Here is a 23,454-nt window from a genome sequence, read left to right as displayed (position 1 = left end):
TGGTACTGTATGACGACTCTCAATATGTATATATCCCTGGGGATAGGGGAGACAATACTTCCCACGTATTCCCTGCGTGTCGTAGAAGGCGACTAAAAGGGGAGGGAGTGGGGGTCTGGAAATCCTCCCATCTCGTTTTTATCATTTTCCAAAAGATGGAACAGAGATGGGGGCCAAGTGAGGATATTCTCTGTAAACCTTAGTCCGTTGTTTATAACGCTACCTCGCTAACATGGGAAATGCGAATATGTATAACACACATACACACACACACACACACACACACACACACACACACACACACACACACACACACACACATACACACACACGCATACACACACACACACACACACACACACACACACACACATACACACACACACACACACACACACACACACACACACATATATATATATATTTTTTTTTTTTTTTTTTTTATACTTTGTCGCTGTCTCCCGCGTTTGCGAGGTAGCGCAAGGAAACAGACGAAAGAAATGGCCCAACCCCCCCCCCCCATACACATGTACATACACACGTCCACACACGCAAATATACATACCTACACAGCTTTCCATGGTTTACCCCAGACGCTTCACATGCCTTGCTTCAATCCACTGACAGCACGTCAACCCCTGTATACCACATGACTCCAATTCACTCTATTTCTTGCCCTCCTTTCACCCTCCTGCATGTTCAGGCCCCGATCACACAAAATCTTTTTCACTCCATCTTTCCACCTCCAATTTGGTCTCCCTCTTCTCCTCGTTCCCTCCACCTCCGACACATATATCCTCTTGGTCAATCTCTCCTCACTCATTCTCTCCATGTGCCCAAACCATTTCAAAACACCCTCTTCTGCTCTCTCAACCACGCTCTTTTTATTTCCACACATCTCTCTTACCCTTACGCTACTTACTCGCTCAAACCACCTCACACCACACATTGTCCTCAAACATCTCATTTCCAGCACATCCATCCTCCTGCGCACATCTCTATCCATAGCCCACGCCTCGCAACCATACAGCATTGTTGGTACCACTATTCCCTCAAACATACCCATTTTTGCTTTCCGAGATAATGTTCTCGACTTCCACACATTTTTCAAGGCTCCCAAAATTTTCGCCCCCTCCCCCACCCTATGATCCACTTCCGCTTCCATGGTTCCATCCGCTGACAGATCCACTCCCAGATATCTAAAACACTTCACTTCCTCCAGTTTTTCTCCATTCAAACTCACCTCCCAATTGACTTGACCCTCACCCCTACTGTACCTAATAACCTTGCTCTTATTCACATTTACTCTCAACTTTCTTCTTCCACACACTTTACCAAACTCAGTCACCAGCTTCTGCAGTTTCTCACATGAATCAGCCACCAGCGCTGTATCATCAGCGAACAACAATTGACTCACTTCCCAAGCTCTCTCATCCCCAACAGACTTCATACTTGCCCCTCTTTCCAGGACTCTTGCATTTACCTCCTTTACAACCCCATCCATAAACAAATTAAACAACCATGGAGACATCACACACCCCTGCCGCAAACCTACATTCACTGAGAACCAATCACTTTCCTCTCTTCCTACACGTACACATGCCTTACATCCTCGATAAAAACTTTTCACTGCTTCTAACAACTTGCCTCCCACACCATATATTCTTAATACCTTCCACAGAGCATCTCTATCAACTCTATCATATGCCTTCTCCAGATCCATAAATGCTACATACAAATCCCTTTGCTTTTCTAAGTATTTCTCACATACATTCTTCAAAGCAAACACCTGATCCACACATCCTCTACCACTTCTGAAACCGCACTGCTCTTCCCCAATCTGATGCTCTGTACATGCCTTCACCCTCTCAATCAATACCCTCCCATATAATTTACCAGGAATACTCAACAAACTTATACCTCTGTAATTTGAGCACTCACTCTTATCCCCTTTGCCTTTGTACAATGGCACTATGCACGCATTCCGCCAATCCTCAGGCACCTCACCATGAGTCATACATACATTAAATAACCTTACCAACCAGTCAACAATACAGTCACCCCCTTTCTTAATAAATTCCACTGCAATACCATCCAAACCTGCTGCCTTGCCGGCTTTCATCTTCCGCAAAGCTTTTACTACCTCTTCTCTGTTTACCAAATCATTTTCCCTAACCCTCTCACTTTGCACACCACCTCGACCAAAACACCCTATATCTGCCACTCTGTCATCAGACACATTCAACAAACCTTCAAAATACTCATTCCATCTCCTTCTCACATCACCGCTACTTGTTATCACCTCCCCATTTACGCCCTTCACTGAAGTTCCCATTTGCTCCCTTGTCTTACGCACCCTATTTACCTCCTTCCAGAACATCTTTTTATTCTCCCTAAAATTTACTGATAGTCTCTCACCCCAACTCTCATTTGCCCTTTTTTTCACCTCTTGCACCTTTCTCTTGACCTCCTGTCTCTTTCTTTTATACTTCTCCCACTCAATTGCATTTTTTCCCTGCAAAAATCGTCCAAATGCCTCTCTCTTCTCTTTCACTAATACTCTTACTTCTTCATCCCACCACACACTACCCTTTCTAAACAGCCCACCTCCCACTCTTCTCATGCCACAAGCATCTTTTGCGCAATCCATCACTGATTCCCTAAATACATCCCATTCCTCCCCGACTCCCCTTACTTCCATTGTTCTCACCTTTTTCCATTCTGTACACAGTCTCTCCTGGTACTTCCCCACACAGGTCTCCTTCCCAAGCTCACTTACTCTCACCACCTTCTTCACCCCAACATTCACTCCTCTTTTCTGAAAACCCATACTAATCTTCACCTTAGCCTCCACAAGATAATGATCAGACATCCCTCCAGTTGCACCTCTCAGCACATTAACATCCAAAAGTCTCTCTTTCGCACGCCTGTCAATTAACACGTAATCCAATAACGCTCTCTGGCCATCTCTCCTACTTACATAAGTATACTTATGTATATCTCGCTTTTTAAACCAGGTATTCCCAATCATCAGTCCTTTTTCAGCACATAAATCTACAAGCTCTTCACCATTTCCATTTACAACACTGAACACCCCATGCATACCAATTATTCCCTCAACTGCCACATTACTCACCTTTGCATTCAAATCACCCATCACTATAACCCGGTCTCGTGCATCAAAACCGCTAACACACTCATTTAGCTGCTCCCAAAACACTTGCCTCTCATGATCTTTCTTCTCATGCCCAGGTGCATATGCACCAATAATCACCCACCTCTCTCCATCAACTTTCAATTTTACCCATATTAATCGAGAATTTACTTTCTTACATTCTATCACATACTCCCACAACTCCTGTTTCAGGAGTATTGCTACTCCTTCCCTTGCTCTTGTCCTCTCACTAACCCCTGACTTCACTCCCCAGACATTTCCAAACCACTCTTCCCCTTTACCCTTGAGCTTCGTTTCACTCAGAGCCAAAACATCCAGGTTCCTTTCCTCAAACATACTACCTATCTCTCCTTTTTTCACATCTTGGTTACATCCACACACATTTAGGCACCCCACTCTGAGCCTTCGAGGAGGATGATCACTCCCCGCGTGACTCCTTCTTCTGTTTCCCATTTTAGAAAGTTAATACAAGGAGGGGAGGATTTCCGGCCCCCCGCTCCCGTCCCCTCTAGTCGCTTTCTACGACACGCGAGGAATACGTGGGAAGTATTCTTTCACCCCTATCCCCAGGGATAATATACATATATATATACATATACACACACACACACACACACACACATATGCACATACACACACACACACACATACATATATATACATATGAAAAATGTAAGAACAATTTAGAAACAAACTTTTAGCTTGAAATGAATGAAAAAAAAAAATGAATGAATATATATATATATATATATATATATATATATATATATATATATATATGTGTGTGTGTGTGTGTGTGTGTGTGTGTGTGTGTGTGTGTGTGTGTGTGTGTGTGTGTGTGTGTGTGTATGTGTGTGTGTGTGTGTGTGTGTGTGTGTGTGTGTGTGTGTGTGTATGCGTGTGTGTGTATGTGTGTGTGTGTGTGTGTGTGTGTGTGTGTGTGTGTGTGTGTGTGTGTATGCGTGTGTGTGTATGTGTGTGTGTGTGTGTGTGTGTGTGTGTGTGTATGTGTGTTTGTGTGTGTGTGTGTGTGTGTGTGTGTGTGTGTGTGTGTGTGTACGATAAAAGGTTCAAATGGTACTGTCTAAGGCCAGATGGACTGTGTGTATAAGACTTGCGTTACAAGCCACAATTTCTTAAGGTTAGCAGATTTTGTGCACGACATGATGTACGGCATGAGAAATATATACATTTACATCTGTACGTTCGCGTGTGTAGTCACATCTGTAACTAACCACTGGTGATATACGAGGAGCAAGTAGAGTGGGGGGATGGAGCGAGGGGAGGTGAGGTGTTCTTCATACACGAAGCGGCGTTCAGAAGCTTGTGTTCTTCATAACAATTATGTGTGGAGGTCACAGTGTAGTCTAGAGCCAAGAAATGTTCATCATCATGCAGGACAAAATATGACCTGGTGTTCTCCGAAATATGATGAAAGATGTCTTTGTAAACTTTCAGTGATAACCTATTAATGAATAACGACTGAACAATGTACAACTGTGAATAAACATGAATGAGAAGCTGCTTAAAACGAAGACTTGATCCCACGACTGAAGTATGTGCAAGTGTAAATAAACCTGAATAAGAAGCTGGTAAAGACGAGGACTTCAGCCAACGATTGATGTATAAGTGTGAATAAACATGAATAAAAAGATGCTAAAGACGAAGGCTTGATCCAACGACTGAAGTGTGAATAATTATGAATAAGAGGCTGCTTAAGGCGAAGACCTGATCCAACGATTGATGTATAAGTGTGAATAAACATGAATAAAAAGATGCTAAAGACGAAGGCTTGGTCCAACGACTGAAGTGTGAATAATCATGAATAAGAGGCTCCTTAAGACGAAGACCTGATCCAACGACTGAAGTATGCATGAGTGTGAATAATCATGAATAAGATGCTGCTAAAGACGATGAGTCGATCATGGATGAATTATGAGAAGGAAAACAACGAGAGCCCCTTGTTGCAGAGCCAGTCGTCCCTCTACACCAGGGAAAGACGAAGAACAACCTGAAGATGTACGAGGAAAGGCCTTTGACACAAGAGGGAACCTGCTGTCACACATCCATCATTGTTACAACAGTCACGTCTTACCCCAAAATACTCTCGTTCATGCAGAGGGATGTATGGTATAGTACATAATACCAGAGAGACACAAGAAGGACGAATTTACATTAATCTACTGTTTAACATCAGTAGATTTTTTTCTAAGTTTTGAAGTACAATCTCTACCTCTTCTTCAGGTTCAGTACTGAAACTCAGCAATAAATTGAACGTTATAAGATCCTGCGTGAGCTGACAGCATTGTCTTCTCTCAAATCTTGCCCTAAACACCATGCACGAATACTGCTTTACATTAGATCGTGAGCAATATATATATATATATATATATATATATATATATATATATATATATATATATATATATATATATATATATATATATATATATATATATATATATATGGTTTGATCGGTGGTTTGATCGAGTAAGTAACGTAAGGGTGAGAGAGATGTGTGGAAATAAAAAGAGCGTGGTTGAGAGAGCAGAAGAGGGTGTTTTGAAATGGTTTGGACACATGGAGAGAATGAGTGAGGAAAGATTGACCAAGAGGATATATGTGTCGGAGGTGGAGGGAACGAGGAGAAGAGGGAGACCAAATTGGAGGTGGAAAGATGGAGTGAAAAAGATTTTGTGTGATCGGGGCCTGAACATGCAGGAGGGTGAAAGGAGGGCAAGGAATAGAGTGAACTGGATCGATGTGGTATACCGGGGTTGACGTGCTGTCAGTGGATTGAATCAGGGCATGTGAAGCGTCTAGGGTAAACCATGGAAAGCTGTGTAGGTATGTATATTTGCGTGTGTGGACGTATGTATATACATGTGTATGGGGGTGGGTTGGGCCATTTCTTTCGTCTGTTTCCTTGCGCTACCTCGCAAACGCGGGAGACAGCGGCAAAAAAAAAAAAAAAAAAAATGTGTGTGTGTGTAGACATGTATGTGGGTGGGTTGGGCCTTTCTTTCGTCTGTTTCCTTGCGCTACCTCGCTAATGCGGGAGACAGCAACAAAGTATAATAAATAAATATAAAATATACATATATATATATATATATATATATATATATATATATATATATATATATATATATATATATATATATATATATATATATGATGTCTCCATGGTTGTTTAATTTGTTTATGGATGGGGTTGTTAGGGAGGTGAATGCAAGAGTCCTGGAAAGAGGGGCAAGTATGAAGTCTGTTGGGGATGAGAGAGCCTGGGGAGTGAGTCAGTTGTTGTTCGCTGATGATACAGCGCTGGTGGCTGATTCATGTGAGAAACTGCAGAAGCTGGTGACTGAGTTTGGTAAAGTGTGTGGAAGAAGAAAGTTAAGAGTAAATGTGAATAAGAGCAAGGTTATTAGGTACAGTAGGGTTGAGGGTCAAGTCAATTGGGAGGTAAGTTTAAATGGAGAAAAACTGGAGGAAGTGAAGTGTTTTAGATATCTGGGAGTGGATCTGTCAGCGGATGGAACCATGGAAGCGGAAGTGGATCATAGGGTGGGGGAGGGGGCGAAAATTTTGGGAGCCTTGAAAAATGTGTGGAAGTCGAGAACATTATCTCGGAAAGCAAAAATGGGTATGTTTGAAGGAATAGTGGTTCCAACAATGTTGTATGGTTGCGAGGCGTGGGCTATGGATAGAGTTGTGCGCAGGAGGATGGATGTGCTGGAAATGAGATGTTTGAGGACAATGTGTGGTGTGAGGTGGTTTGATCGAGTAAGTAACGTAAGGGTAAGAGAGATGTGTGGAAATAAAGAGAGCGTGGTTGAGAGAGCAGAAGAGGGTGTTTTGAAATGGTTTGGGCACATGGAGAGAATGAGTGAGGAAAGATTGACCAAGAGGATATATGTGTCGGAGGTGGAGGGAACGAGGAGAAGAGGGAGACCAAATTGGAGGTGGAAAGATGGAGTGAAAAAGATTTTGTGTGATCGGGGCCTGAACATGCAGGAGGGTGTAAGGAGGGCAAGGAATAGAGTGAATTGGAGCGATGTGGTATACAGGGGTTGACGTGCTGTCAGTGGAGTGAATCAAGGCATGTGAGGCGTCTGGGGTGGACCATGGAAAGCTGTGTAGGTATGTATACACGTGTGTGGACATGTGTATGTACATGTGTATGGGGGGGGGGTTGGCCATTTCTTTCGTCTGTTTCCTTGCGCTACCTCGCAGACGCGGGAGACAGCGACAAACTAAAAAAAAAAAAAAAAAAAAAAAATATATATATATATATATATATATATATATATATATATATATATATATATATATATATATATATATATATATATATATATATATACATATATATATATATATATATATATATATATATATATATATATATATATATATATATATATATATATATATATTGGAAAGGATCACAATTCTGTGCGTGATCAAGATATTCCTATGAGTCCACGGGGAAAATGAAACAGGATAAGTTCCCAAGTGCACTTTCGTATAACAAATACATCATCAGGAGAGACACAAGAGAGAAATATAACAGTCAGTCGATGTAGATCGAAGAGACGAAGCTAGGACGCCATTTGGTAAACATGCGATTGTCCAAGACAGACAAGGAGCGTTCATAAACTTATCATTTTACAAATTTTATCAACAATAAAGTTATCTAATTTGTATAGAGCATCACTAATATATGTATATATATATATATATATATATATATATATATATATATATATATATATATATATATATATATATTATAATCTTAATATTAGTGATGGTCTATACAAATTAGATAACTTCATTATCCCTGGGGATAGGGGAGAAAGAATACTTCCCACGTATTCCCTGCGTGTCGTAGAAGGCGACTAAAAGGGGAGGGAGCGGGGGGGGGGGGGGGGCTGGAAATCCTCCCCTCTTGTTTTCTTTTTTAATTTTCCAAAAGAATGAACAGAGAAAGGGGCCAGGTGAGGATGTTCCCTCAGAGGCCCAGTCCTCTGTTCTTAACGCTACCTTGCTGATGCGGGAAATGGCGAATAGTTTGAAAAAAAAAATATACATATATATGTATGTATATATATATATATATATATATATATATATATATATATATATATATATATATATATATATATATATATATATAAGGTGTGTCAGTCATGGTTGAGCCAGGTTCGTGTGTGGGGCGAGTCATGGCCACACCCTGGTGTCCCTGCCGTGGTTTACGATGTCTCTGACCCGTCACACACTGCGTGAGTGAGACGAGGATTGAACCAACAGCTGAAGCAGACGTTGCAACTAACACCCAAAACCTCTCACAAGAGGCTTAGGAGTTCCCCGCCCAGGTGCTTGAGCAACGACTATATATCAATCGTGTACATATATATATATATATATATATATATATATATATATATATATATATATATATATATATATATATATATTTCTTTTTTTCATACTATTCGCCATCTCCCGCGTTCGCGAGATAGCGTTAAGAACAGAGGAGTGAGCCTTTAAGGGAAATCTTCACTTGGCCCCCTTCTCTGTTCCTTCTTTTGGAAAAATTAAAAACAAGAGGGGAGGATTTCCAGCTACCCGCTCCCTCCCCTTTTAGTCGCCTTCTACGACACGCAGAGAATACGTGGGAAGTATTCTTTCTCCCCTATCCCCAGGGATATATATATATATATATATATATATATATATATATATATATATATATATATATATATATATATATATATATATATATATTCCTATGAGTCCACAGGGAAAATGAAACACGATAAGTTCCCAAGTGCACTTTCGTTTGCTAATCACATCATCAGTTGAGACACAATAGAGAAATATAACAGTCGGTCGGTATACATCGAAGAGACGAAGCTAGGACGCAATTTGGTAAGCATGCGATATATATATATATATATATATATATATATATATATATATATATATATATATATATATATATTTCTCTTGTGTCTGCCCTAATGATGTGATTATTACACGAAAGTGCACTTGGGAACTTATGGTGTTTCATTTTCCCCGTGGACTCATAGGAATATATATATATATATATATATATATATATATATATATATATATATATATATATATATATATATATATATATTCTCAGCCGAAGATGAACTAGTATTAACAATATAAGATGCGCGTGATCCAGGCCGGATCATGTCATCTATTCCACAACGTTGTGTTCAGCCCAGGCACAGCAGTCACGCTAAGTCATAGCCAACCTCAGCTCGCCCAGCCTACCGTGGCTCCGGGACACACGTCCCTTCCACACACACACACACACACACACACACACACACACGAGAAGGAAATTCCTCGTGCAACGGCCATCAGAGAGAGAGAGAGAGGTCAGGCTCGTAAAGATGGCGTCTCGTAAGAGAGAGAGAGAGAGAGAGAGAGAGAGAGAGAGAGAGAGAGAGAGAGAGAGAGAGAGAGAGAGAGAGAGAGAGAGAGAGAGAGAGAGAGAGAGAGAGAGAATCCCTCCCTAAATCACCTTCACCTTCGTCTCTCTCTCTCTCTCTCTCTCTCTCTCTCTCTCTCTCTCTCTCTCTATATATATATATATATATATATATATATATATATATATATATATATATATATATATATATATGTGTGTGTCGGAGGTGGAGGGAACGAGGAGAAGAGGGAGACCAAATTGGAGGTGGAAAGATGGAGTGAAAAAGATTTTGTGTGATCGGGGCCTGAATATGCAGGAGGGTGAAAGGAGGGCAAGGAATAGAGTGAATTGGAGCGATGTGGTATACCGGGGTTGACGTGCTGTCAGTGGATTGAATCAAGGCATGTGAAGCGTCTGGGGTAAACCATGGAAAGCTGTGTAGGTATGTATATTTGCGTGTGTGGATGTATGTATATACATGTGTATGGGGGGGGGCCATTTCTTTCGTCTGTTTCCTTGCGCTACCTCGCAAACGCGGGAGACAGCGACAAAGTATAATAAAAATAAAAATAGAAAAAAAAAAAAAAAAAAAATATATATATATATATATATATATATATATATATATATATATATATATATATATATATATATATATATATATATATATATCTCACGCACACACACACACACACATACTGAGGCGCTCTCTCTCTCTCTCTCTCCCTCCCTTCCCTCCACTTCGCTAGGGCGACCAACACACACACACACTGGGCCCCCGGGGCCCTTGTGGGTCCGGGGAATGGCCACTTTCTTACACCACGTTCCAGGACACATTCCAAGACCAGGCGCGGTTGAATTCCAGCGCGCACACACACACACACACACACACACACACACACACACACACACACACACACACACACACGCCTTATACCCCAAAGGGTCAGGTTCATATTACTGTGAAACTGGGATGATGGTTGACAGGTTATACTCTCTCTCTCTCTCTCTCTCTCTCTCTCTCTCTCTCTCTCTCTCTCTCTCTCTCTCTCTCTCTCTCTCTCTCTCACTGAGGCTGTAGGGAGACCAGAGCCGTAAGTTAAAGGAATCTAATTCTACAGGTTAAAATCCATAAGGGATCTAATTCTTCAAAGCTAAAATCTATAAGGGATCTAATTCTACAAAATCAAATTCCCACAATGATGGCGTCCTGCTTTGTGGGTTGTTCAAACTTGGAATTAACAGAAAGAGATGACATTTTATCTGAAAACCTTTTTTTTCTCTTTCGTCAAGACGATGAATCGTCTTCACTAACACAATCTCACGATGGGAGTGGGTACGATACGGGTTGTGGAAATGGTTTACACTCCTGTAAGACCATCGAGCCAATCTTGACGTAAAAGGGACACGTACACAGTCGCCAAAGGACTGTAGAAAAGCCCGGGACATCGTGCCGTCGTGAGCGGCTCCCATCACCCATCCTTCTTTCTGATGACGTTCAAGGCTACCCTTGGTCACACACATCACCTCATCTGTTGGGCTACACAGACAACAATAATAATCCCAGTTGTCTACATCCATATACTCTTATATTCCAGATACTTCAACTTAGGCATACTATAATGTGCTATAAGTCTTCCTATATCGTCTTATCATAGCTACAGACTGCTATAGACTCTTTAACTGGATAATTCGCCATACAGTGAACTTTATGTGGTTTATTCATCTGAGAATAAGTCAGTGACTTCAATTTCCTATTCACATTATACTTAAACAGTGCTTAGAATTCTCCCGGACTTATGTTACTTTAGAGTATAGGGTGTGTGTGTGTGTGTGTGTGTGTGTGTGTGTGTGTGTGTGTGTGTGTGTGTGTGTGTGTGTTCGAATACAATAATGGGCAATTGGTTGGTCTGTCAACACAACATGGTCAAACCAAAGATTGGATGATAACCATACGATTCGATGAACAACCTGAAATTGGCTACTCATACAATGATTGGAGGTTCAGTTAAGGATTAGTATAAATTCGATAACATATCCTTGACATCCTCAGAGCCGATAATCAAGGATCCAATTCGGTTATTAAGTGATTTAATTACTCAAACATCATATACTTTTTCGCTGATCTCCTCATCTGGTCGAGAACCTGGTTGTTTGGGCTCTCGCTTGCCCCTCAACAACCACAGGTCGTTAAGACCCCTCAAACGTCAAGGTTTGATAACGACCGACAGATCGTTAACAACTTAACACAGGTGATAGGAATAACTTTAAGACCACATACGACCTCACTATATGTATGGCCCGTGTTCAGAAGCAGATTGTAATTGGTGTATATCCGGGTTCCATATTCACGATGTAAACACAGTTGCCTCCAGTCTCAAAAAAAAGAAATATGTCTCGCAGCTTCCAGTGTTATCATTCTCTATAATTATATTATGATAATTGATATCATTCCTTACACCCTGAGAGTGAAGACAATGGTATAATTCCTGTCTCCACAGACGGGCTATGAAATATCCACAAAAAGTTCACCTCATCTCGTGTTATCAGGTTTGACATTATGGTCGAAAGACAGACACTCCCAGGCTCTAACATGCACCTGCACACACACACACACACACACACACACACACACACACACATGGGCCTCCTTAGCGCAGTGGGTAGCGTTGCCGACCATGAGTCAGCACGGCGGGGCGCGGCACTTGGCCCACACCCAACCCAGGTGTTCATCCTCCCCTTGGGGCCGGTCGATAAATGGACACCTGGACAGGGCCGGTTTGTATGTGTGTGTGTGTGTGTGTGTGTGTGTGTTTGTATGTGTGTGTGTGTGTGTGTGTGTGTGTGTGTGTGTGTGTGTGTGTGTGTGTGTGTGTGTGTAAACATAAGAGTATAGACACAGTACATGCATTTAAGATTGAGAGAGATGTCGAGTGTAAAATTCTCTCCTCGTAACACACAGATAGTAATCACACACAAGAATAACAGACACACACACATATACACACGAATCCAAAGAAACACACACACACACACACACACACACACACAGACACACACACACACACCTGTTCCCGCTTTCATATCAACATTATCATATTCAAGGTCTCTTTAAAATAAGCGTTACGTCTGAGACACGGAGATGGACAACCGAACGAGATGCAAGAGAAGGAGAGATAACTAGAGGGATACACTGAGAGAGATAAATATAGATACATGTATAGAGACACACTATCAGACAGGGAGAGAGAGAGAGAGAGAGAGAGAGAGAGAGAGAGAGAGAGAGAGAGAGAGAGAGAGAGAGAGAGAGAGAGAGAGAGAGAGAGAAACACAGATACATACACAAAATGACATAGAAAGACAAGGCAAAGATGAGAACGGAGCGGCGTGGGAGAGAGAGAGGGAGAGAGAGAGAGAGAGAGAGAGAGAGAGAGAGAGAGAGAGAGAGAGAGAGAGAGAGAGAGAGAGAGAGAGAGAGAGACAAAATGACATAGAAAGACAGGGCAAAGATGAGAACACAGCGGCGGTGGGGAGAGAGAGAGAGAGAGAGAGAGAGAGAGAGAGAGAGAGAGAGAGAGAGAGAGAGAGAGAGAGAGAGAGAGAGAGAGAGTCGAAAGATAATTCTCTCTCATGCATCTGTACATGTCTCTTCCATTCATCTCAGCGTCCCCCACACGGGCATCGTGAGGCCCCCACCGTCAACACCGCCGAAAACGCAGCGGTATGGGCCAGGGTTGGCGGACCAGCGTCCGTGCCATGTCCACAGGAGATCCCATCCTCTCCATGGCCTCCTCCTCCTCCTCCTTCCTCCTCCTTCTCCGCCAACAGAACCCCCCCGTCCCAGATCTTCTGTTGAGATACGAGGGACATTCACTTGCTCTTGCCGTCGCTTCTGTTGCCCAAGTTATTTATACTGTTAACAGTGTAAGCGAGTGACAGACATTGTCCGCCTGGGGTCGGGTGAGAGGCGAGAAATTGTTAGTTGGTGTGTAAGGAGCGCGCCTGCTTGTGGCCACACCGCGAGCGAGAAATTAGAATTCGTCGAGGCTGAATCATTGTCCGTGGAGGGAAAGGAGTACAGTCAAGGACCTCCTCGAGGCAACAGGAGTGGATGAATCCCCCTGTTCATGAATGGAGCGCAGCCTTGTCGACACTGGACGCCCCCATGATGCTGTGTGGTAACAGTAGTGTTAACCTGACATTCCCGGGCCGGGCTGGGCTTGCGTGCTCTCTCCTAAGCGTCGCGTATCGCAAGCGTCCACGTCAATTACGCCTGACTGGACGCGTAAGCACACACGCTATCCTGTGCATCACAGAGGACGGCAACACAACCTCCCTGAAAGCCACGGCCCTCCTACGGCGATTAATGGAGCGATCCGGTGCGCGCGAGCTAGCGCGACTCCCGCCACCATGACCGCGCACCAACGCACGGGACACTGCCAACATAATGCCGGGGAGTGAAGGGGCGTCTGTGATGTGGTCTCAGGTTTACACTTGGGTCAATATTTGTGAATGAAAGAGACGGAGGGAGGGAGGGAGGGATGGGGCAGCGGGAGGGATCCAGCCAACTCGGGTGTGCTCTTCGTAATGGAACCCGACCTCCCCGAATGAACCCGTCCCGTAGCCTTGCTGCTGCCCCCCCCCCTTGCCCCTCCCGTACCCCCCCCCCCCCATGAGGCCCTAGACGACCGACTCCCCGCTTCGCCTCCGCGACAAAAAGTGGGATTGACTTTGCTCTGCTGCATCTTAATAAGTGTAATGCCTTTAAGAGGAGGTCGTCCCCACCACACCCCAACCCCTTCCCGGCATCAGGTGGCCTTCTTGAACGATGTAATTCAATGGTTCTCTGACACTGTGCCAGAGCTGCAGGCAACAATGGCCCCCATGTCTCAAAGCAATCCTGCTCTTTTATGAAAAAAAAAAGGAGTGTCTGGGTCGACTCATGCAACGCGGCCCGACCTATCAACAAAGGACTTGGGTGTGTGGGTTCGGCGTGGAGACAAAAATCTTTCTGCGGGTCTCTTCTTGTGAAAGACAAAAAAAAAAAAAATCGCCTGACTTTCATTTGCCCAAAGCGGCACCAGGCGCTAATGAAAGCAGACGCCAGCTAACTTCTTCGTGTGGATCATCATTGTTCTCTGCGCCTCTCCGACCCCAGCCGCAGCCACGACGCTGGTTGTAAACACAGTGGCTTCGCGAGGGTATATCCTGACGAAGGGGCTCTGCCACCGTGCGACGGAAGGGCGCCAAGCCACACCGCCAGCGTCCAGCACTGGTAGTCAAGACGATGGTGCTTTACCTCGCACGGTGCGTCCATACGACGGTACGATGGTGCTTTACCTCGCACAGTGTATCCATACAACGGTACGATGGTGCTTTACCTCGCACGGTGTGTCCATACGACGGTACGATGGTGCTTTACCTCGCACAGTATGTCCATACGACGGTACGATGGTGCTTTACCTCGCACAGTGTGTCCATACGACGGTACGATGGTGCTTTACCTCGCACGGTGTGTCCATACGACGGTACGATGGTGCTTTACCTCGCACGGTGTGTCCATACGACGGTACGATGGTGCTGTAGACGACGCGGTGCATTAATACTACATCATACGACTGAGGTTCAAGGGGCTGCGGTACATCATGCGCAACAGATGAAGACTACGACGGTACAGCTTACTGCATGGTGGATTGTTATACCACACGATTCTGGTATGTGGAAGAGCAGTATATCATACAACAGGTATATCATGATATGACGAAATACAACATGGTGTACATAATACATCCGTTTCATGCATACTGAATTGTGGTGTATGATCCGATTGTAGTTTATATATATATATATATATATATATATATATATATATATATATATATATATATATATATATATATATATATATATATATTTTTTTTTTCCGCTGTCTCCCGCGTTTGCGAGGTAGCGCAAGGAAACAGACGAAAGAAATGGCTCAACCCACCCCCATACACATGTACATACATACACGCCCACACCAACCCACCCCCATACACATGTACATACATACACGCCCACACACGCAAATATACATACCTACACAGCTTTCCATGGTTTACCCCAGACGCTTCACATGCCCTGATTCAATCCACTGACAGCACGTCAACCCCGGTATACCACATCGATCCAATTCACTCTATTCCTTGCCCGCCTTTCACCCTTCTGCATGTTCAAGCCCCGATCACACAAAATCTTTTTCACTCCATCTTTCCACCTCCAATTTGGTCTCCCACTTCTCCTCGTTCCCTCCACCTCCGACACATATATCCTCTTGGTCAATCTTTCCTCACTCATTCTCTCCATGTGCCCAAACCATTTCAAAACACCCTCTTCTGCTCTCTCAACCACGCTCTTTTTATTTCCACACATCTCTCTTACCCTTACGTTACTTACTCGATCAAACCACCTCACACCACACATTGTCCTCAAACATCTCATTTCCAGCACATCCATCCTCCTGCGCACAACTCTATCCATAGCCCACGCCTCGTAACCATACAACATTGTTGGAACCACTATTCCTTCAAACATACCCATTTTTGCTTTACGAGATAATGCTCTCGACTTCCACACATTCTTCAAGGCTCCCAGGATTTTCGCCCCCTCCCCCACCCTATGATTCACTTCCGCTTCCATGGTTCCATCCGCTGCCAGATCCACTCCCAGATATCTAAAGCACTTTACTTCCTCCAGTTTTTCTCCATTCAAACTTACCTCCCAATTGACTTGACCCTCAACCCTACTGTACCTAATAACCTTGCTCTTATTCACATTTACTCTTAACTTTCTTCTTTCACACACTTTACCAAACTCGGTCACCAGCTTCTGCAGTTTCTCACATGAATCAGCCACCAGCGCTATATCATCAGCGAACAACAACTGACTCACTTTGTAATTTCAACTTTCTAAAAAGAATGGGAAAAATGGGAATATATATATATATATATATATATATATATATATATATATATATATATATATATATATATATATATATATATTGGAAAGGATCACAATTTAGCGCGTGATCAAGATATTCCTATGAGTCCACGGGGAAAATGAAACACGAAAAGTTTCATTTTCCACGTGGACTCATAGGAATATATATATATATATATATATATATATGTATATATATATATATATATATATATATATATATATATATATATATATATATATATATATATATATATAGTGGTCGACGTCGCACGGGCAAAAACACGCCCTGAATGTGGTCATCTGAGATTAAGGTAAAAAAATAAAGAGTTTGAGAGAAAGAGAAAAAAAACTCTAGAGAAGATTAGTCTGAGCTCCTCAGGTATTTCCAGACCCACCTCCCACGAGGCAGAGAGGTTAGACGAGGAGAGGAAGACATGAAGGAAGGAGAGAGAGAGAGAGAGAGAGAGAGAGAGAGAGAGAGAGAGAGAGAGAGAGAGAGAGAGAGAGAGAGAGAGGAATATCCCGAGCCTTTGCTCTTCGAGGGAAGGAGGAGGAGGTATCATAACGGTCAGGTCTCGTGTGGTTGGTCTCCCACACAAAAAGTAAGGGAGGCAGCAGCAGCAGCCAGTCATGTGCCGACCGTGCAGGCATGAGCGGCTCGGCTTGAGGTCAACACGAAGACGGATCATGAGAGCAGACGTGGCCCATGTAATACCTGGAAAACAGAAAACCAAATGCAAACTCACCGACTGGAAAGGATGGTCGAACAGAAAGGTTGGCATGAGAATAAATACGGCGGAAAGAGAGAAGTGGAGGAATACTCCATGATGAGACAGATAAGCCTCCAGTAGATCGGAACTAACTGTTCGAGAGAAAAAGCTTTGGCATCTGCACAAAAAAAAAAAAAAAAATAGCCCTTGGGATATGTTTTTAATGTTCATTTTGTTGGTATTTTCAGAATAGCGTTGAGAATGTGGTTATGCACAACATGTTTCAGTTACTGCTCGGCTGAAACATGTTTCAGTTACGGTTAGGTTGAAATGTAGTTTTCTGAAACCAAATAGATGGAAATGAGTGAGACTTAGGAAAAGATATCGTATATATACATATATAAAAAAAAGAGTTGCGTTTCTGCACTGACAGACTTAACATGGTTATTATTTCCACACTTCAGAGGCTGCAAAGGTCCAAATTAAAAGAGGAAATTATTATGTTCGGTGCAAGAAAAAGAGCGAGTATTGGAGTGAGGACAGGTTGGGAGAAAGAGTTAAAAGATGTCGAGTGGAATCATCATCGGCCTAAGAGAAAACGAGATAAGAGGTGGAAGAAAACGAGATAAGAGGCTGAAGAAATAAGTGTACAACGATAAATCGCAAGATACAGGTGTTTGGACTTGCGTTATATCGCATACCAGCAACGTACATTACGACGATACTGTATACATTTCCAGTGTATGGCACTGCATTATACAACATTGATGTATGGTATCATACATTACGTGTATAATATACGCACATAATGTGTATATGATCAGATGTATAACAACAGGTAAATTATAAAACAGATGTATGGTACAACGATACATAATACAGCAGAGGATTATGTTACAACTTTATGCACCACAGGTGCCTGGTACGTACAACTACAATTCATATAACACAAGCGTTTGCTGTATTATACAATACCATAGAGCAAAGGTGTATGACATTAGGGGAAATCATACTGCACATATATATAGTACTACACTGTATCATACATTTCAAATGTATGATACAATGATACACTACACAGTTCAGGTCATAAAACAAGTCATAACAATACATAATACAACGGACAATCACATATCAGGCAAGTGTATGAAAAGACGATTTATCATACAGGAAATTATACAGGAAAAGTATGACAATCCGTCACATCATACACCACAAGTATGATAATCCGTCACATCATACACCACAAGTATGATAATCCGTATATAATCACAATATACATCAGTAATATAACCACAATGATAACCCACAATATCACAAATCTAATCAATCACCACATCATACATCCGTTCATAATCTACACCACAAACTGAAATCGTCACATCTACACACATACCAATATATGATAATCTGAGCAATGACCAAAAGTAGATGATCGTCACACTACTCCTCTAGTAAGCCATCAGTATGACTGAGGAAGGTCAAAACACTAGGTGTCACAGGCGCGAACAGCTGACTTAAGGAAGACCATAGAGACGAGGCAATGAGGAAACATGAGGTCTAAGGGCTAAGACTGAATTAAGATTTATGATTTAAAAACTTATAATATAATATATATATATATATATATTATCTTTTATTATATAACTATTTCGCCATTTCCGTTAGATTGTTATTGATTTTATAACGTGGACTGGGCCTTTTCGGATTCTACCTGGCCACGATCTTACGGAAAAATGAAACAAACCCCCCCAGGAAATTTACTACTATCGCTCCCACACCATTTTATCGCCTCTGACACGCATTTACGTGGAGTATCCTAATCCCTATCCTGAAATATAATCATGACATTGATACATACGTATTATATATCTATATATTATATATTTATCCTATGGCTCTCCGTGTGGCCGATACACAAATTTGACTCATCTTTCCCGTCATTTTCGTTTAATCCTCCTCAGGGACCTCAGACAGTAATCCTTGTCATTGTCTACCATCTCTAGCAGGCCCCATTTGTCAAACATCGATTTCTTACGACACACGTCTCTTTTTATTAGACATCATACGTTGTTCTTGCACAATTCATCAACAATCAATACCAACTTGTCTAAACATCACTAATTTCAACGATTCATATCCTTCGAAATATTAATCATAATGACTCTATAATGACGGGAAATGGGCAACTTTCCCAAATGTACCCTTTTGCATCAGAAATGTTCCGACTTCACACATTTTCAACAGGCCACTACATTTCGCCCCTCACTGCTTAACTCCTCTTCGCCAGATGTCCACTCTGAGCCACTCCCAGATCATAGAACTGTCCTTCTCAGTTTTCTCTTAGAAACTCTCAAGATTTGATGGACCGTAACCTATGTCCTATTCACCTATCACTGTAAAAGTTATATGGACCTCTCTCCGGCATTTACCAATCTCTGTCACCTTCTCTCTTCTCTCATGATCTAGCACCAGCCTTCTCATCTACACTCTCTCTCACTTCCAGCTCTACCACCCCAACACTTCATACTTCCCCTTTGCTAATTGCATTTGCGCCCTAATGACCCTCCTAATAGCAAACTTACATAGTCCAGGGCAGGCTGGCGCGAAATCACAATTCCAGGGAACAGTCACTCCTTCAGGACTACGACTGCTTACGAAAACTTTTCTCGTACTAAATATCTTGACCCCCACACCATAATTCTTAACCTCCACCCGCATTCACGTGCGTATAGGCCTTTCGTCAAGACGCTTCTTCACTCCAGTTAGCTTTTTAGGTATCTACGTATTTTCCAAGTCTAACAGAGCTTTCAGTGCCACTACTGGATATCAACTGCATTCCAATTCCTTCGTTTATGCTTATACATAATTTAATCTCAAAAGCTATCTATTCACGTTTCTTTAGACAGTCACCCAACACGCTGTTAATATATGACTGTTGGTAATCAATGTAATTTTTGAATTCTTTCTACCATTAGTCCGACCTTCACATTCTGTACTCATACACGCATTTAAAAAAACACTGAGTTCTCAGAATGTTACAGCTGCGGCTTCCAGTACGGTTACAGTACTTTGTCGCCTTCTACGACACGCAGGGAATACGTGGGAAGTAGTCTTAATCCCCTATCCCCAGGGATAATATATATTATATATATATATATATATATATATATATATATATATATATATATATAATCCTATGAGTCTACGGGGAAAATGAAACATGATAAGTTCCCAAGTGCACTTTCGTGTAATAATCACATCATCAGGGGAGACACAAGAGAGAAATATAACAGTCAGTTGATATACAACGAAGAGACGTAGCTAGGGCGCCATTTGGTAAACATGCGATTGTCCAAGACGGACAACGAGCGTATCATAAACTTATTATGTGGACAAGGTGAATTGTTTGCAAATTTCATCAACAATAAAGTTATCCAACTTGTATAGAACATCACTAATATTAAGATTATATATATATATATATATATATATATATATATATATATATACGTGACTGAGGGGAAAAGGGCAAGTGTTGCGCCAAATGGGGCCTGAAAACAGAAGGATCACGGGCCACGAATACTCAACAGAGCCCAGGCTACATGCCACACAGTCACTGATAACTGCTTAAACTCCTCGCTCCTAGCACAGATGTACCACTCTGGAGCACGACGGTACGACCACTGACTGCGTCGTGCTCAAGAGTCGTAAGGAAGTGCTCAAAGGATTTAATGGTAGGATATCTAATTGTTTCATTCTCTATCACTGGAAGAGGTAGATGATGGGCGATCCACCCCCGGCGTGTGCGTCTCTCTCTCTCTCTCTCTCTCTCTCTCTCTCTCTCTCTCTCTCTCTCTCTCTCTCTCTCTCTCTCTCTCTCTCTCTCTCCTGCCCTCTACCCCACACCACACCACATCACCTACACCTTACCTTAGTGCTATGCGTCTTGGCGGCCGCAATGACCTTCTTCCTAAGGTCTAGCAACTCCATGTTCCCAGGGTCAGGCTGGTGGGTCCTGGAAATCATCAGAGCTCTCTCAGGGGAGGCGTCCGTCCTCAGGGGCTACGAGGGGACCTCATCTACAGACTAAATATCTTGACCCCCACACAACACACGCACGCGCCCACCACCAGTCATGGACGGTGGCGAAGGTGTGGGCGAAGACGCTTCGTTCTCCTCCAGGAACTTCGGTGAGGTAGTCAGGTGTGGTTCCAGGTCTCAAGAAGAGCTTTCAGTGGCCACACTGGTGTCTTATCAGGACTGTGACGCAATGTAATTCCTTCGTTATATGCTTATACAATGAAATGTAACTCTCCAAGAAGCTATCTAATTCACGGTTCTCTTTAGACAAGTCAACCCAACACGCCTGTTAATATATAGACCCGTTTGTGTAATCAATGTAATTTTTCAATTGTCTGTTTTCTTACTCATTATCAGAAACTAACACATTCTGTACTCATACACCGCATTCTCCAGCTTCCCTGTAGTTCTTCCAGTACAGTGTTACAGTACTGTGGTCTTCCAGTACAGTGTTACAGTACTGTGGTCTTCCAGTACAGTGTTACAGTACTGTGGTCTTCCAGTACAGTGTTACAGTACTGTGGTCTTCCAGTACAGTGTTACAGTACTGTGATCTACCTTCTCGCCAACACCAAATGAGAATTCAGGTAAGTTCCAAAACGCAGACTCCTGTGAGAGTTATTTAAACCAAACTTCTTAGAAAATGTAATTTCTCTCATTTATTCCTTTTGACATCAAAGTAGTTTTTCTTTGTAAGTACATAAGTGGATCCGTCACTTAGGTACTACGAGGGAAACGCTTATATGCTTAATTGAGGCCAATATTCTCAAAATAACTTGATCCTTGCAAGCTCTAACAAATATCCATAACAGAAAGGGTTCGAACCCCGTACCATGTGTGTGGTGGCTTGGTACACTAACCACTAGGCTGTGCTGCCCATAACAGGGAAATGACTATCCTGTTACTAGTAATGGAATACCCTTAGTCTCACGTCCATGGGCAACGGGGTCTAGATAGGTCATATCCTGTAAGGCTCACATTACCCAGTACTCAGCAATGTTACCAAACTTACTGTCACACATAATGGTCTCCAACAGTAAGGATTCGAACCTTGTACCATTTGTGTGGTAGCTGGGTACACTAACCACTCGGCTATGTTGTCTATAACATGGAAATAACTATGACAGCTACCAAGAAAATGGTACGGGGTTCGAACCATTGCTGTGTACTATGGAATTGCGCGTTCATTTGCACCAGTCACCAGTCTATCCCTATGCTCGAGGATAAGGTCCTTGAGCACGACGGTACGACCCTTGGGTGCGACGGTACAACCCTTGAGCACGACGGTACGACCCTTGGGTACGACAGTGCAACCCTTGAGCACGACGGTACGATCCTGGGTATGACGCCGTGGCCTCTCACCTGACCCTTAAAAGTTACGTCACAGACTGTCATCATCAGACCCAAGGGTCGTACCGTCATGCTCAAGGGTCGTTCTGTCGCGCTCAAGGGTCGTACCGTCGCACTCAAGGGTCGTTCCGTCGCGCTCAAGGGTCATACCGTCGCACTCAAAAGTCGTTCCGTCGCGCTCAAGGGTCGTACCGCCGCGCTCAAGAGGCCAAGTAATGGCTAATATTGTGATGATTACGTAAATGTCCCCGATATTTGGACACTGAACCCGTTTTCAGTTTTGATTTATCATTCCCGATGGACCTTTTCTATCTTCTTATTCTACGTACTTACATGACGAAAAAATAATTTTGCTACGTAGAAAAAGTAATCCCATTTTCATTGAGTTCCTATGAACAAAGCACTTAGGTAATCCAACAAGGGAATTTGTTATAAACTCAAATCAAAATATATTTCTCTCAAAACAAAAGAAATACGAACGTGATATTATCAAAACAAAAGAAATACGAACGTTTATCAAAACTAGATCGAGCATCTTTGACCCAATCACTAAGATAATCCATTAAAGGAATTGGAATAAGCTCAAATCATCAACAAATGTGAGCCATTAAGGAAAAAGTAATCCCATTAAACCACAGGTTTTAAGTTTCGGCGAAGAAAACATAAGAGGTAATCTA

General features: G+C 42.5%; 1 protein-coding gene across 5 annotated transcripts in view; it reads right to left on the bottom strand.

Annotated features, from left to right (window-relative positions):
- The window catches only part of LOC139749902 (tetratricopeptide repeat protein 28), a 655,954-nt gene that overhangs the window by 525,124 nt on the left and 107,376 nt on the right, over positions 1-23,454 (bottom strand). For 2 of the 5 annotated variants that reach the window (XM_071664299.1, XM_071664300.1), the window contains exon 2: positions 21,278-22,036. The exons of 1 other annotated variant lie outside the window; for it this stretch is intronic. In XM_071664299.1, coding sequence (XP_071520400.1) covers positions 21,278-21,373 — 96 coding nt within the window. In that variant the 5' untranslated portion in view covers positions 21,374-22,036. The remainder of the gene's footprint in view (positions 1-21,277; positions 22,037-23,454) is intronic. 2 more of the 5 variants (XM_071664301.1, XM_071664302.1) reach the window with 1 other exon arrangement.

Source organism: Panulirus ornatus, chromosome 8, assembly GCF_036320965.1.
Source record: "Panulirus ornatus isolate Po-2019 chromosome 8, ASM3632096v1, whole genome shotgun sequence".
Classification (NCBI taxonomy): Eukaryota; Metazoa; Arthropoda; class Malacostraca; order Decapoda; family Palinuridae; genus Panulirus; species Panulirus ornatus.
The sequence above is the reverse complement of the archived record's forward strand: the minus strand, read 5'-3'. Positions and strand labels throughout refer to the sequence as shown.